At 43.6% G+C, this 17,308-nt stretch overlaps 1 protein-coding gene across 1 annotated transcript in view; it reads left to right on the top strand.

Annotated features, from left to right (window-relative positions):
* Positions 1–17,308, top strand: part of LOC146808487 (transient receptor potential cation channel subfamily M member 2-like) — a 1,974,138-nt gene that overhangs the window by 656,792 nt on the left and 1,300,038 nt on the right. Inside the window, exons 14-15 of the mRNA XM_085623577.1 lie at positions 8,475–8,591; positions 16,394–16,523. Of these exons, the coding sequence (XP_085479703.1) occupies positions 8,475–8,591; positions 16,394–16,523 (247 nt within the window). The remainder of the gene's footprint in view (positions 1–8,474; positions 8,592–16,393; positions 16,524–17,308) is intronic.

Here is a 17,308-nt window from a genome sequence, read left to right as displayed (position 1 = left end):
GGCATCCATCTAAAGTGATCAGGAAGTTTGTTCCACAAATTTGCTGCTATAAAGAAAAAAGCACCTTCCCTTCGCCGTTTCCGAAAGCGTGGTGAGACAATAAAACCTGCTGAACTCTATCGCAGCAGTCTCCCTGGGCAATAAACCTTGATGCTTTCCCTTGAGTACCTGAGACCTTTGTTGTGGAGGGTTTGATGTGCCTAATATGCTGACGCACTGGTAACCAGTGCAGTTTGGCTCAGTATGCTGAGACCAATGCGCACTTTGGAATTTTATATATTTAGCAGACAACCATGTTCTGCATGACTTGCAGGCACTGGATAAGATATTCCTGATACCAAGATAAAAAGACATTAGCATAGTCCAGTCTGGATAGGATCAGTGATCTAACCACTGTGATTTGGGCCTCATGAGGGAGTAGAAAAAGAAACTTCCTCTGCATGCAAAAAATCCAGAAAAAGTATTTCACCAACCCTGACATCTGTGCACTAAATGCAAGCTGGGTGTCAAACAGTACACCCACATTTTTTACCACTGCCGTTGGTGTCGGGTAAACACTTTCAGGCCAAGTCCCCACCCACCTGGAAAGGAGATCTCGCCCTTACAATACTTATGAAGCAAAATTAGTAGTTTATGTGTGATTTATCACTCCAACACCGTTCATACATTGCCTCACCATCCTTTTCACATTGTTTTAGATTCTTTGTCTTTTGGTGGACTCATAATTCACATCTGCTGCATGTTTCTTTTCTTTTTTTTCTTTTAATTTTTTATTGAAGCTCCATAGCAGCACCAAAAATAACAGCACAAGTAAACAGACACATAAGTTCCAAGTAAATACATGTATGAAAAAAAAACCTGTATCCTAGGTTTGCAATTAAACATGAACATACACATAATCCCCCCCAATATTATACATAATAAACTAAATTACCCAGCCATATACTCCCTCACAGACACCCATATCAATAATCCGAGCTGTCTTTTCCTATATCCCTTCACGGCATATAGACTATATTCCAAATTATAAACATTAAAAAACTTAGCCCGCCAAAGCTCAAAGGATGGGGCCTCTTGTTGTAGCCACAAAGATGCAATTGTCAGCCGTGCAACGGCCATAACCATAAACATTAAATACCGGTGGCTGTATAATGGCTGCCGATCCCCGCCATCCTCTCCTATACTAAGTAGCATCATAGATTGAGAAATTTTTACCCCAACTCCAGTTATTTCTGTCAGAAACCTCTCGATAGAATCTATCAAGGGATCCAAGACCTGACATGCAAAAAAAACACGAACAATGTCAGCACTATTTTTACCACAGCGGAAACACCTCCCATCATGCTGCGCTCCCCACTTCATCATTTTTAGCGGAGTGTGATATAAATTGAATATCATTTTATAATGTTGGCTGTGAAGATTTTCCCGCCAACTCAATAGATTCTTCCAGTGAGATTCTGGGGTTCCCCAGCCAAGTTCGCCATTTCAAGTTGTACTGTTCTAAGTCATTTGCTCTGCCCTCTAGCAATACTTTATAAACAACCCCAATCTTAGCATGTCGTCTAATAGATTCAACAATTTTAACCTTCTTCATTCAAATTGAATGATTTGCCAAAAAATCCCTAATTTGCAAATACTTAAAAAATTGGTTAGAGGGAAGATGAAATTTATCCACCAGCTCAGCGAATGAATAAACTCGCCCTTCTTCGTGGTAAAGATCCCCAAATCGGGTGATTCCCCTCCTTCTCCACCCAAATGCAACCTGATCCCAGAATATCGACGGAAGTGTTCCCACAGAATTAATAGGAGTAGAAATAGAAAGAGCTGAAACCTCAGCATTCTTTCGTACGTTATTCCACACTTTAATCAGAGCATTCAAAACCTTAAATCGTGTTCTTTTGAAATAACTGCCATCCACCCGATTAAAAAGATAATGCTTTGCCTCTGGCCCTAATATCATCTGATATATAGAAGGAGCTTCGGCTAGGTTCCTGAGATCTTCACCAGTAAGTAATAACCGAACGTTAACCAAAATACATGCATAATAATACAAAGCAAAATCCGGTATAGACCATCCACCCTTTTCACGAGAGAGAGTCATATATCTGGCTGCTCTACGAGGTCGTCCCGGAGCCCACATATATATCGAACAGAGCGACTGTAAAAATTGGATTTGTTTCTGGGGGACCTCCAATGGGACAGCCCTAAAAAAATACAATACACGGGGTAATACATTCATTTTCAACATATTCGCTCTACCTACTAAGGACAAATGAATATTCTCCCACCTTTCAAATGACCTTTTCACTCCATAAATGATGTCCCCCCAGTTAACCTCAATGATGTCTTGAACTGAGGTACGAATCTTAATATCCAGGTATGTGGCTTCCTTAACAGACCTGGCGTCCCCTTCCATTACCTGACTTGTACTAAGCACATGGGTTTTTGCAGAATTAAGTGCCCCAAACGTCTGCACTAAGGATTGTATTTCAGAGATTGCAAGCCTCGGATCGGAGGTGACAATGGCAATATCATCAGCGTATGCCAGTACAGAATAACAATCTTGTTGTACCACGAAAGGCAGAATTTTTCTACTTTGTTGTAACATAAGAAAAAAAGGATTGATATACAGCGCAAATAAAAGTGGCGAGCAGGGACATCCCTGCCGTGTACCTCTAGAAATCGTAATAGCCTGAGAATTATGTCCCATTGAGCAGATTTTGGCTGACGGGGGATAATATAGAGCCTTTAAGGCCCTTATAAAGCCTTGTTCAAAGCCCATTTGTTGCATTCCCCGCCAGAGGAAATTCCACGAAACCCGGTTGAATGCCTATTCGGCGTCAAGTAATATCAGCCCTAATTCACGGGCCTTAACCTGTGCAATGTTATTACTCTACATACATGATCAACCGTCCCTCTCCCAGTTATAAAACCGTGCTGTTTAAGCGAGACTATAGATGGTATAATTTTTGCCAAACACGTGGCCAATATTTTCGCATAGATTTTACCATCGGCGTTAAGGTGAGAGATTGGACGGTATGATCCAGGTAGCTCTGATGGTTTCCCCTTTTTCCTAAACGCACAAATATTAGCCTCAGACCAGGTTCGTGGAATCTCTCCTTTTTGCGCCATTTCAGTGGTTCCCAAACTTTTGACTCCTGAGGACCCCACTGAGTCACCACTGGAAGTCGGGGACCCCCAAGCAATTTGTATGATTTAAATTTCAAACGTTAAAACTGTAATTCGAAAAAAATAAACACGTGTGCACACAAAACAAATACTCGAATTATTAAGGATTTTAGGGGCATATTTACAAACCCCTACCACCATGGAAACATCACTTTTTGCAACGTACAAGGCAGCGGTAAGCCACTTAACATGCTGCCTTGTAAATAAGGCCCCCTTTCGCGCAATGCTTAGAGTGAAAGGTGTGGGTAGTGGGTTTTGCAGTAGGCGTTCCACCGCAAAACCCATTGATTTTGATGCTTAACGTGGCGAAACGAGGAGAAATGCTTTATTTCTCCTCATTTTTGCTGCCTTATGCAGCTCACATGGAAAAAGCAAAACGCCTTGCATTGTTTATGTTCAGGAAGGTGACCCTTCCGGCACATAAATAATCATTTAAAAAAATGGCATTTTGTAACTTCCATGTGTGCTGCATTAAGCAGCACACATACAAGTGACAAAACCCAATTTCAAGATTGTTTATGTGCAGGAAGGGGGGACCTTCCTTTACATAAACAATCTTCCCCAGCACGCAGACACCCTTGCACTGTGTTGCAAGGCTGCCTGCATTGGCGCTACACTGCTAAGCGTAGCACCAACACAGGGCGAAATGTAGGGCTGCACTATATTCTTGTAAATATGGTGCAGCCCAGTGTTTCTGAAGTGGCGGCGAGTGTCGTTAAGCCACAGAGTCTAACGGCACGCTCCACCACTTCTTTTGTAAATATCCCCCTTAGTATTTTATATTGAAAGAATTTGCAAAAAACTAAAATTTTATTGGGAAGGTTGGTGCTGCATCTCTGTGACTAACTTTTAAATGGTTGGTTTTATTTCGCAGTACAAGGCTCCTACTCCTGCCAGGGCCAGACTGGAAACCCAAAGCAGCCCTGGCAAATGTTTTCAGACCAGTCCCCATACGGTGCACACCAATTGCATTGAGTGTGCCTGACCACTACAGAGGGGTCTTTGGGAGGCTCTACCCCCAAAGAAATTTAGGAAACAATAGTGTAGTCTACAACACGTTTATCACTTTACATCACACACATATAAAGACAACTAATCATGAGTGTAAATCAGTTTATAGAAAATGTTACATAAGGCAAAGGGGACTACAAGGTGTAGGATTCACATGTCATTTATACTGGTAGGGATTTTTAAAGAGTGCTTTGTCTGGAGAAGCACAAAAAACTCGGGATTCAGAATATAAGACAGTGGTTAGCATTGACTTTAACAATAAAAATGTATTTCCACCCTGATAAACCTTTTTAGCAGCATCGGGATACTGAAAGACTGGGAAAAAACATAAGTTACTAACTTGTACCATGCAGTTTGCAAGCAGCTCTTTGATGACAGTTTATAGGTCACTGTGCTAGATTACGGTTGTCACTTATGTACTGCACAGTAACAAAATAATCTTTGTGACAAAAGCAGTAACCCACTCGCCTATGCACATAAAATACTGTTATTTAAAATGCACGGTACACGTTCTTTGCAGTAGGCATATTAACCCTCTGTGCTACATTAGATAACTCAAAGCTGCCACAGGACAAAACTCTAATCTCTCTCCAGCAGGTACATTAATCACTGTGTTATCTTGACACTTTTATTGTTGCTGGAAAACTGCTAATTATACAAGTGCAGTGCTTTCTAAGCTGCTGCCTGCGGACCCCCTGGGAAAGTGTCAGGGACCCCTGGGGGTCCCCGGACCACAGTTTGGGAAACACTGCGCCATTTGATACACTATCAACATATCATTTTTAATTTCAGGAAAAAAGGTATTAAATACTTCCAAAGGGAATCTGTCAGGTCCTGCGGCTTTCCCTACGACCAATGAGCTAATAGCCTGCTCTAATTCCCACATTGCAATTGGCTCCTCAAGTCTTTTAACATCCGCTTGATCTAACTGAGCCCATAACGCAGCAGATAATCCCATATCCGATAGAGACGGCTCCCCAACTTGAGTCTCAGTATATAATTCGGCATAAAACTCATAGAATACTTTAAGAATTTCCTGGGGATCAGATACGACTACACCCGCCTTATTCTGAATCCCCTTAATTCTTTGTTCCGACTCTTAAATGCGCAATTTCTGAGCTAAACATTGGCCCGTGGTTTCACCATACTCGTAGCATTCCTTTCTGTAGGTTTGATATTTTAAAGCAATCTCCTTGCCCCACTCAAGGTTAATTTTGGCCTTGCATCTCGCTAAGTTATTCAAAGATACAGTGGTATCATCTCTGGCAGCTAAGGCAGTAAGTAGATCCTCCTCGGCTCTCGTAAGGTCATCATAAAGGGCCTGCAATGCCTGTCTAGCCATTTTGGATTTTAAAAACGCAAAGCTCTGCGTCTCCCCTCTCAATCCCGTTTTAAAAGTATCCCATACCACCCCCCAGGGTGCCGAATAATTATTAATTTGAAAGAATTCCTTTATCCACACCCTAATCTGCTCAACATATTTTTCATCCAGTAAGTTCTTCCTATCAAATGTAAACATTCCAGGGGGTGGGCTTCTGATATTCAGCGGGATTTCTACTTACAAAGGTGCCTGATCAGAGGTCACCCTTGGATATATACTAACTTTCAGTCCAGTAAACACTGCCGATGGTGCAAAAAAATAATTCAGCCGAACATGCCTGTTATGAGGGTGCAAGAAAAAAGTAAAGCCTGGATTGTCTGTATGTAGACTGCTCCAAACATCCAATAATCCATGATCCTTTATTAATTGAAATAAGGCCTTATTAACAAGGGGCTTCCTACCCTTATAACTACGCCCCCCATTTTGAAAATCTTCCCTAGTCAAGTTTAGATTGAAATCCCCGCAGAGAAATAGAGGGGTAGGCCAGGTAGCAAGTTCACCATTCAGATATTCCAGTACTAAAGCTTCATCCAAATTAGACCCGTAGAAAGCACACAATGTAAATGACAGACCCCCAACCCTACATTCCACACTGGCCCAGCGTCCCAAATTATCAGCTAAAGAACGTCCCGTGGTCTCAACATAAAATCTTGCCAGTATCGCCACCCCTCTTATCATGCTTGTCTGCCTTGAGTTTACTAATACCGTATATCCTAGCTCTTGCAATACCCCACGCTTAGCCCACTGGATATGTCTCTCTTGCAGGCACTGTTAGAAAAATTGAGAGGGACCCCTTAGTAACCAAGGGAGATAGGGTACGTCACCCAGATATAAGGAAATGTTCCCTTGATTTTGCTAGTTAACAGAGCATTAAGTATTACGTCAGAAAAAAGTTTATCTTTGGGAATTGAATTTTTCTTTATTTTTTTAAAACAAATATATTCATCTTTGTAAATCATACAAATTCATTAAACAAAACATCCAGAATGTTAAAAACCTCCTAAAATACAGTACAGTTTCAATGCATTCACATAAGCAAAAAATTTGAAATTATAAAAAGAAACTTTACAACACCATTATGACCAGCATAACGTTTGAGACAAAAACACAATTTGTAAGATTCAGAAACTTCTCTTTACGAGTGCACATCAGATTGAGTTTTTGGAAATACAGTACATTATACGTTGACAAATCTTGTATATACGTAATCTGTATTTGTTCTCTGATTGCGCTATCCACAGAAATAGAGGGGTAGGCCAGGTAGCAAGTTCACCATTCAGATATTCCAGTACTAAAGCTTCATCCAAATTAGACCCGTAGAAAGCACACAATGTAAATGACAGACCCCCAACCCTACATTCCACACTGGCCCAGCGTCCCAAATTATCAGCTAAAGAACGTCCCGTGGTCTCAACATAAAATCATGCCAGTATCGCCACCCCTCTTATCATGCTTGTCTGCCTTGAGTTTACTAATACCGTATATCCTAGCTCTTGCAATACCCCACGCTTAGCCCACTGGATATGTCTCTCTTGCAGGCACACCACGTCCAGATGCAGAGCCCGTAACACTCTAGAGACCCTCTGCCTTTTATTGTAGTTATTTAACCCACCCACATTCAGTGTGCATAATCGGAGACCTAAATTAGCCATATTTTCCAAATTACCTGAATTGCCGTCTCAAGGGGCGAAAAGAAATGAAAAAGCAAGAAAATACCCTGACAAAACATCTTTTTAATTTTTATAAACATTTCTTTGCTGCCGTGTAGCTTCCCTTTTCTTGTGCTTTGACCCCTACTATACCCCCCACCCTTCCCTCCCCTCACCGCACCCCCACCCCCCACCAACACCCCCACCACCTCGAGGCTTTAGGGCTAGGAGCCCTCGCGATGGCATGCTCCCTACACACATTGTGCCCCCCCCCCGACACTCGTGAGCCCACTCGAAATCCTAAGACCAAGGGAATCTTATAGCTAATAAATTAACCAAAAAAAGAGATAAATCAGATTCCCTGCATGTTTCATTGACTGATTCTTGGTGCTGTCACATGTTCTCTGTAGCTCATCCCCCTATTTGTACTGGCCCATCAGATTGTTCCATTGCCAGTCATAGAGGCCCAGGTAGGGTGAATTCAGCTGCCCCTGATCTAGCAACTGTTTTCATCTGGACGCAGTTCACTTCATCCAAGCTTACAGGATGCAGTAAGTGGCACAACTATTATTTATTTAAATGACAGAAGATGATTAGTGATGGAGGCAGCTTACTAAAGTTCCAGTTTTAACAGTAAATATTGATACGATTTGAACATTAATTAAGACCCCTGAGAAGTGGCATGTTAGTCATAAAACATGAGTTGGCTGAAAGTGAAGAATACAGTGCAGAAATTAGAAAATAGATGACTAAAACAATTTTTTTAAATTGAAGATTGAGACTGAGTTTCTAATTTTATTTACAGGTTTAATGGGAACTCATAACAAGCACCTCCTTGACACTTATATGCTCCACCAGTGGTGTAAATTTTGGCTCTTCCAAGAAAATCTATCACATTTAAACACTTTGGTTGACTCTACAGCTAGAAATGTTTAGGACTCCTTGGGTTCAACTTTTTTTTATCACTCTGGAAAAAGAAAGTAAGAAAGTGGACTCCATTGGGAAAGAGTTCCTGGCCTTGCTACCTGCATTAGGGTGGTGACCATTGCATGCACCAGTTTATGGCGGAGCTCCTGCTCTGCTGAATTCAATCCTCTTAAACATTTAATGTATTTGATATTAATTTATAATTTTTATGAACCGAGCATACCAAACAAAGAGGTAAGAGTAACAATCTGCATATTCTGCCCCTCAATCCTATGGTCTAACCTGACTGTTTGGTGTTTTTCCTTCTTCTGCAATAGAGCACACCTCTTACTGATCCACAGCCCCTTCCAACAATAGAATATCTCATCCGAGACCTTCTTATCTGGGCCGTCGTTCAGAACCGAGGGGAGCTGGCAGAGATCATATGGACAGAGGTAAGGAACACTTCATCTTCAAGGCTGTAACGCAGACTATGGTGTCACCAAATTTGACCTACAAAAATAGAGACTGCAGAACATCAACCACAAATATTTATTAAAGATATGTATATGTAAGTAGATAAAAATTTACTATTCCTAAAGCAGGTACTTGTAAATATAGATTTGTCAACTTACGTAGATGTAGGTTTAAAAATAGTAAATTTATACTCAGCCCTAAGTACTTACATTGACAATATAATAGTAGTTGATATTCTAGTTCATATTTTTGCAGGCATTGGGATTCGTGACTCATTTTTCATAGCTTGGGGATGCAGTACTCCCAACCTGCTTACCCTAAGCAAATTTTAAGCAATGAAACACTAAGGTGGTTGCAGAATGTCAGTGTCACTTTGCATGTCTCCAGAATGAACAAAATGATGGGAAATGACACCAAACCTACATGTTTGATGGCATGTGTGGTGGTAGATACACATGCTCTGCATACTCCTGCCATGTAGTGTGGGGGTTGGAGTTGTGCAACTTTTTTTTCTTCAAAGAAGTCTTTAGAGCCACGAGGTAGAGTGACTACTCCTGTAGGTGATATTGAACTCCTTTGTTAGAATGTTTTCTCTCCACCGTTGGGTTCGGATGTGTGTGCCTCTCTAAGTTTCAACTCCGTTTGGGACCAGTCTTCGATACTATCCTGTCTTTGACGGTATATTGTAACTCAATTGCGCTTTTCATATCCACGGCAGCTCAATAATCTTTGTCGGGTAGGCCATCAATCCGATTGCCCTTCGGGGCGCCAACCCTCTCGGTCCTACCCAACCACCTGCACCATTAGTATGAAAGATGTGTTCACGATGGAACAAACACCTTTTTGATTTTGCACGCAGTGTCTCACCAAATTATCACACACTGATCAACACCAGGTGTGTAAGTTTTCCCTTTTGTCAGATCACCATGATGTCGACTGCAACTTCTGAGTACTGTTGCCCGAGTCCCTGCTCCAAATAAAAAGAGTTCCCCTTCCATTTCTAGATGTAGGCAGACCGCCACTGACATCTGTCCATGGTTTGATCCGAAAAGGTATTTCGGATGACCCGCCTTTGGACCCGGCACTGAAAACTGCTCTAAAGACTAAGGGCCAGATGTACGACCCTTTTTTGCGGCCACAAACGGGAGATTCTCCTGTTTGCAGCCACAAAAAAGGGTAATAGCATGTACAAATGCTATTTTGTGAGTCACTGACTCGTAAAATGGCATTTGCGACACTCGCTATTAGGAAGGAGCATCCCATCCTAGAAGCAAGTCAACATGCAATGTACTAATGTTTTGCTGCAGCAAAATATTCACAGTTTACCACCCACTTTAAGTAGGTATGTGGAAAAATATTTTTTAAGAGCAGGCAGTGGTCCCAGAGACCACTGCATGCCCTTTAAAAAAAAATTACTGAAAAGTTTCATTTTTCTTTAAATGCATCCCTTTTTCCTTTAAGGAAAACAGGCTGCATTTAAAAAAAATTAGATTTGGGGGTCTCTAGTTGGCAGAGGTAGGTACCTTTGTCCAAATAGGGACCCTTGCATCTAGTCAGGGTACGGGGGTACACTCCTAAAATAACCCCTGCTCACCCCCTTGGTAGCTTTGCACGAGCAGGCAGGCTTATCTCAGAGGCAGCGTGTAAAGAATTTGTGAACACATACAGTAATCCATTGACAACACTACAGATGGACATCACACAGGTTGTATATCAAAAATAAGTATTTTTATATACACTTAACACAAGACCACAATCGACAAAAATCCACAATACTGTACTTAAAAAATGGTAGAAATAGCTTAGTTCTCTTTAGATGGTAAATGCGACACTTATTCTTCAATGTACCTTGCGATGCGTAATGCTATACAACAAAAGTGTTGCAGGGAAGGTGATGCGTCAGTTGCTTACGCGCAAGAACGGTGATGCGTCGCTTCCCTAATGCTGAATAGGGGACGATGATGCATCTGGTCTTCTCGGCATGGGGAGGTGATGCGTCGGTTTCTTACTGAGCTTCAGGGGCGATGCGACCAGCAGCGCCGTGATGCGATAAAGATCCGGTGCAATGAAACAAAAATGGCGTCTTCTCCTTGATGCGACAACTACAAGGCGATGCGTGCACGACCGACGGCCGTGCGGCAACTCTGCAAATCTTCTGAGCAGCGACAGGGCCTTTGACACGCTTCTCTGGTGATGCGACGACGTCTGCTGAGACAGTGACACTCTTCTCAGATGATGCGAGGCACTTCGGCGATGCAACAGCGGGGACACCCTTCTTCAGTGATGCGACGACAGCGGCTGTGGCAGCAACAAGCTTCTCCTCCGATGTGACTGCATCTGCTGCGACAGCGACACTCTTTTCCGACGATGCGAGGTGCTTCGGCGTTTGCGATGCGGCAGCGGCGACACCCTTCTTCAATGATGCAACGACAGCAGCTGCGGCGGTGACACGCTTCTCCTCGTGAGTCACGCATCCAGCTCCGAGCGACACACAGTTTCTCAGAAGGCCCAACACAACAGCAGGCACTTCAAATTCCCAGCAAGGGAATGCAATGATGATGGATTAAACCCAGATCAGTTGACTGGGGGTAAGTGCTTGCAATGTTCAACAATCCGTCCATCATCCCCTTTGGTTTTGCTTTGTTCGCCCTAAGTTTGCAGGGTATGCCCAGACGTGGGTCCCTTGCTCACCTTGCCACTGGATTCAAGCTAGCCTGGCTGATGACGGCTGATTAGCCAGAAACCGGTCCTAGGAAGCTTGTGTCCGGTCCAGGGAAGACATGGCTTGGCAGTTCAGGCTGGACTGTTCCCATGAGGCACAGGGTCAGACCGATTTTCATATGGCCATGTCTGAACTGGGGTGGCGGAGTGAGCTAAAGAAGGATGATAGATTAAACCCAGATCAGTTGACTGGGGATGAGTGCTTGCAATGTTCAACACTCTGTCCATCACCCCCTTTGGTTTTGCTTTGTTTGCCCTAAGTTGGCAGGGTATGCCCAGACGTGGGACCTTTGCTCACTTTGCCACTGAATTCAAGCTAGCCTGGCTGATGACGCTGATTAGCCAGAAACCGGTCCCAGGATGCTTGTTTCCGGTCCAGGGAAGACATGGCTTGGCAGTCCGGGCTGGACTGTTCCTACGAGGCACAGTGTAGGAGAGTGGCATCAACTGCATAGTTGCCCCCAACTTTTTACTGATGTTTTGACTGTTTTATGACTCTAGCCAGGCTGTGGCCCTGCTATCCAGGACCCCAGTATCTCTGCTTCCTCTCCTGCCCAAGGGGTCGCTTCCATTTGAATGAAATGAATCGCTGGTGCTAGTGGGGGCATTTCTGCTGCACGATTGCGACGCTGTGTGTGATCGTGAAGCAGAAATGCCCTGCAAAGATGTATTAAAAAATCCTATCTAAAGTTAAATGCTTATATTTATTTATTATGTTGCAAAAATTACTAAAAGTTATGTTTGGAATTATTTGTAAATTAATTTAAATATGAGTAACAAAATAGTTTTTAATTAAAAACTTGTGCAGGAAGGGAGGACCCTTCTAGCATAGTTACCCCCACTTTTGGCCTAGTGTTGCTGTGTTTTTGACTATGGATTCTGCTAACCAAGACCCCAGTCACTCTGCCTCTTCCCTAAATATGACATTTGGTACATTCACAATTGGCTACTGGTGTACCCTTGTAAGTCCCTAGCATATGGTACTGAGGTACTCATGACATAGTTATACCATGTGTCTCCCATGGTCTGCAGCATGTATTATGCCACCCATGGGAATCCACTTAAACTGTGACTACAGACCTGCCACTGTAGCCTATGTGGGTTGGTGCTTACACCTCTCACAACAGATATAGGTTTCCTTATATCTGAGATCACTGTACTTAAAACCTATAAGTCACCGATACAGTCCTGAGGGCAGGGTGCATGGTTATAAGTATGAGGGTGCCCCTGCATGAGCAGGACACCCCTAAAAACTTAAGAGTTGAGTCTCCAGCTTTTGTAAGTGTGGTTAGCCATTTCATACATAATGTGGACATCAAGTAATTTACAGATGTGTAACTATATATTGGCTGCACCAAAACCATTCATGTTTGGTATCAAGCATGTTGGAACCTTATCCTAACAGTGATTCTGGTGTTGGATGTAGGGTCCCATGTACTGGGGGCTCTCTGGGAGTATGCCCTGTATTCCCCGTACCAGACTTTCAAGGTCTAACAGTAAGCTAATGCTGTTGCTGACTTCAGACATGATTCTGCCCTCCTGCTGCTGAGCTGCCAGACAGTACTTAGGGGCCTATTATGATCTTGGTCGTAAAGCCTCGGACCTAAGGTCGGAGGCTTTACAACCTTAGGTTGGAGTCTTTACGACCTTAAGTCGGAGGCTTTACGACTGAGGTTGTGAGTTTCAAGTCCAACCGGCTGATTATAATACAGCCAGTTGGAATTGAAACCGGCCGGTCATTCCAGCTGGTTTCCGGCAGGCTCAAGGAGCCCGTCAGCCAGTCAGAAGCCAGCCCATAATCCAAATTGAAGGCGTTTCCGCCTTCTGAATTACGATGCACGGTTTCAGGCAAGCTTTCCATGCCGGGCTTTCCGGCATGGAAAACCTGTCGGAAAGCATGTTTGGGGTCCCCTGGCCGTCCCCCTTCTGTTTGGGACCCCCCTTGTTGATCCTGCACTGTGTGGCAGGCACCCTGAGGTGCCTGCCACAGCGTGCAAGGATGAAAACAAACTCCCATTTCTCTACGGGAGCTTGTGCTACGGCCGGTTTACAGCTGCAGCACAAGCTCCCATAGGGCAATGGGAGTATGCGACTGTACCATGTGCAGTCAGTCGCTTTGTATTTAGGTGGTCAGGACTGCCAACCAGAGGTCGGTCTGACCTGTTTCCACGACGGCGCAGCTGCCTAACGTCATAATAGGCCTCTTAATGTATTGGGCTGAGGACTCTTACCAGAGTCACCAGATTGCTTTGAAGGGCACATTTAGTTTTAGTGCCCTCCTTCCATACCCCAGTTTGGGCCACTTCAGGTAGCCCCTGGCTCCCACTCCAGTGCAAAACTGGACTAAGGATATGGGAGCATCCTGCCCTCTGTGCAGCCCCTCCTCTGGGAGATACCCCTAAATCATTCCAACCCTTTCCCTAGGGTACCTAAGGGCTTAACTGTGGGTCGCTCTTCAGATTCATCATGGAACAAGATTCAAAACCGAAACCACTTCAACATCGACTGTCTGGGAACCTGGACTTCGATGGACTTTGCCTCAAACTGAGACTGCACCTAGGACAACTCCTGCTGCTCCTGGTCTCGCTGTTCTGCAAGTCTTCTTCATAATTTGCTCCTGTGCTTCTTCCATTTGCTTCTCTAGACCTGTGGGCCTCAAGTACACACTAAGTAATCTCCTTTCCAGTGAAGGAGTCACTCCCCTGCATCTACAGGCAGCACAACTAAGCTGAACTGTCTGCTGCCCCTGATGTCCCACGGACTTCGAAAGGCTCAGCAGTACAGGTCGCTACCTGATCTGCAACTCCCTCGAGGCCTGACCTGTCCTCTCACCATGTTTGAGGCCATTATCCCTCGTCAGGACCGCTGGGATAGAACCCCAGTGCATTGCGTTGACTTGCCATTGCCAAGGCTTTTTGGTCTCTGCTCCAGAGATCTTTGGGCTACAAGAAGATCCGGCCTCCAGCATCTATTCCTACCAAGAACAGCATCCTCACTGCATTCTTTGCACTGTGGGCCTTCCGTCTTGGTGACCTGCTTGAGGTCCTCTAGGGACTCCAGTGCCTCCGGCTTGTGGTTCCTCTTGAGGATCTTTTTTGGCTTCAGTGGGCTCCCCTGTTTACTCTGGACTGCTTTGACTTCCCTGTTTCTAGTGAGTCTCTTGGACCTTGCTTGTCCCAACGCCGCTCCTTTGTCGTTCTCCACTCCTGTTGCTTCTGCCAAGGCTTGTTGGTCCTTTGCCAGACTCCAACCCCCTGGTTCTTAACTTACGAAAGGCTCATACATGGCTCCTGGTCTTTTTTAAAACTGCAACTGCGACTTTCCCGTTGACTTCCATTAAGTACACAGCCATGTTTCCATACTGCACACAGCCTCCGTAGTGTTCCTGGGTACGTATCTTGGGTGGTTTCTTGTGTCCCCAACTCTTCTGAGTCTCCCGGTCCAAGTCCCGACTTCGGTCGCAGTTCACATTCCACTTTTTTAGTATATGGTATGGTCTCCCCGTGGAGACCACTGTGTATTATGCTTACTTACCTCTTGCAATTGAAGTATTCTTGTGTATTTTTGTTGATGTCTCTGGGTAGGAGAAATACCAATGTTTTAGTGAGTGTTGTGTAATAATAGACACATTTTTATAACTATATAACTACACTGTGTTGTTCTTTTTTGTTTATCCTACACTACATGATTAAGTTCGGGTAAAACAAGCTGCTTAACACTCCTCTTGGATAAGCCTAAAGGCTGCTCTCTAAAGCTACGAATTAGAGAGCTTCATAAGGTTGCCTAAGACCACTAGAATGACCATAAGGCTTGACTGGGTTAATGTAGGGTGCATCACTTAAATAAGTTTGCACCAGATACTAAGCCATCCTCTTACAATGTGCTTTACAAGATTTTATAATAAAATACTACATAATTAGTTAAAATATTTAATAAAATATTTACCTTATTTTTAATATCTAAATAAGTTAATTCATTTTACCATTTGTTCTATGGGGTGGTATTTTAAACCCCTACCTTCATGATTTTCTCTGTGAGGGTGTAGCGTTACCAGTGATTGTTCATGTGTGGTGCGGGATTACTCCAGGCCTCAGCTCGAGTACATTTACTACTGTTTGGGGACCTTTTTGGCTGATGAAACCTTCTCCTACATGCCTTCTAAAGCATTAAATGACCTGCCACTACACATAAGAGCCTTGTCCTCGCATCTTGAATTCCACACGAAGTAGAAGACCTGGCTTTTGAGTAGTCCCACTAGGCCCTAGGCGTGCCTAAACTCACACATGTAGCACCAGGATACTCTCCCAGGTGATAGTGTACAATACGAATCAGCATAAAATAACATAACAGTTACTATAGAAGTGCAGTTTCTGAAGAACAATTGGGTTACTCTTTTGTGGGTAGGTCACCGCAATTAGGGTTGAGATTTCTCCATAAATAATAGGAAGGAGAGGAGGAAGCATAAACCTGCACATGTAGGTTTGTGAATAGCATCTTGTAGTCTGCAAGTCGTACTCAACCTACTGAAAAATTACGTTTTTGAACACGTACCAATAAAGTAAGAAAAAGGTTGTCAACCCAGGAATCCAAAGGAGCCATTTACCATCTGTGATGGACTGCTGCTTCCAGGATGACTGAGCACCATGGTTGATAGTCCTCACCCCAAAACCAATGTGTCAGATAAAAGTCTGTGCCTCCAGCATGACTGAGCGCCATGGTTGATAGCCTTCACCCCATAACAATATGTCAAATAATAAAAATATGTGCCTCCAGCATGATTTTGGACCGTGGTTTGGAGCCTTTATGCGATTCCACTGTGTCTGATGAAGGTTTGTACCTCCAGCATGACTTTGCATCATGGTTGATAGCGTTCATCCCATATCAGTGTGCCAGATTATGTTATGCACCTTCACTTTATTTTCACACTTTATGTTCTTTTGTCTATTTTTTGATTAGTGTGCTTCCAAATTGAAGGTACAGTTGATCTCATAGAGAAGCAACAGAGACAACAACTTTCTTACACTTGTAAACTGTGTTGTGTTTGTTTGCTCTGTTACAGTGCAAGGACTGTGTTGTGGGGGCTTTAGCATGCAGCATGATCTTCAGAGCTCTCTCCAATGAGGAAAAGGACACCAACAATGCAGAAGAAATGAAGGTCTTGGCGGATCGGTTTGAGGAGCGAGCATCAGGTCCTGAGTGTTTTCTTGTTTTCCTCTTGAGCATGATTTGGGAAATGGAAATTCACATCATAAAATGCATAACATGCTCAGTTGTCCTGCCCATGCTTGTGCATACTGTAGTGCCATGGACCATAAATGGCATCCTGCACAGGACTCATTCACTTTTTACGAATACTTTTTACATATCCCCATTTATGTTTCTATACAAGTCTGTGATACCTCCGCCATTATGCTGCTCCCATGTTGGCTCGTTGCATCTTTCATATGCCTTTGGTTTATCTGTTTTGTTTTCCCTTTTCCTCCTTAGTCTTGATTGGAATGTTTTGCTCTCTTTTTTCTCTGCTTCTAAGATTTGATTCCTTGCTCTCCTTCTCTGACTGCGGTCCAAGTGTCATGACTAAAGGCCTCATTTCGATTTCAGCAGATGGGTTACTCTGTCGCAAACATGAAGGATATCCAGCCTGACATATGTCAATATTCATTGGCACTTCTAATATGGCCGACTGTCTAGCCTCCATGTTTAGGATGGAGTAATTCATAAAATGAACTTTAAATTAAGCCCTAATTCTTCTCTCTCCTTTGCCTGTGATTCCATTGTCATCTTTGAGCCCTCTTTCTCCTCCCTGACTATAATCTGGGAATCAACTATGAATCCTCTCTTCTCATCTGGCTCTTGGTCAGGGTGTCATCATGGATCCCTTTAGTTCCTCCTCCATCTCAAAATCTGGATTATTCTGTGATCCCTTTCACCTCCTCTGCCTGTAATCTGCCTTCTTCGAATCCTAACTGCGTTC

The sequence above is a fragment of the Triturus cristatus genome, chromosome 8 (assembly GCF_964204655.1).
Source record: "Triturus cristatus chromosome 8, aTriCri1.1, whole genome shotgun sequence".
Lineage (NCBI taxonomy): Eukaryota > Metazoa > Chordata > Amphibia > Caudata > Salamandridae > Triturus > Triturus cristatus.
This window is presented reverse-complemented; position numbering and strand designations above follow the sequence as displayed.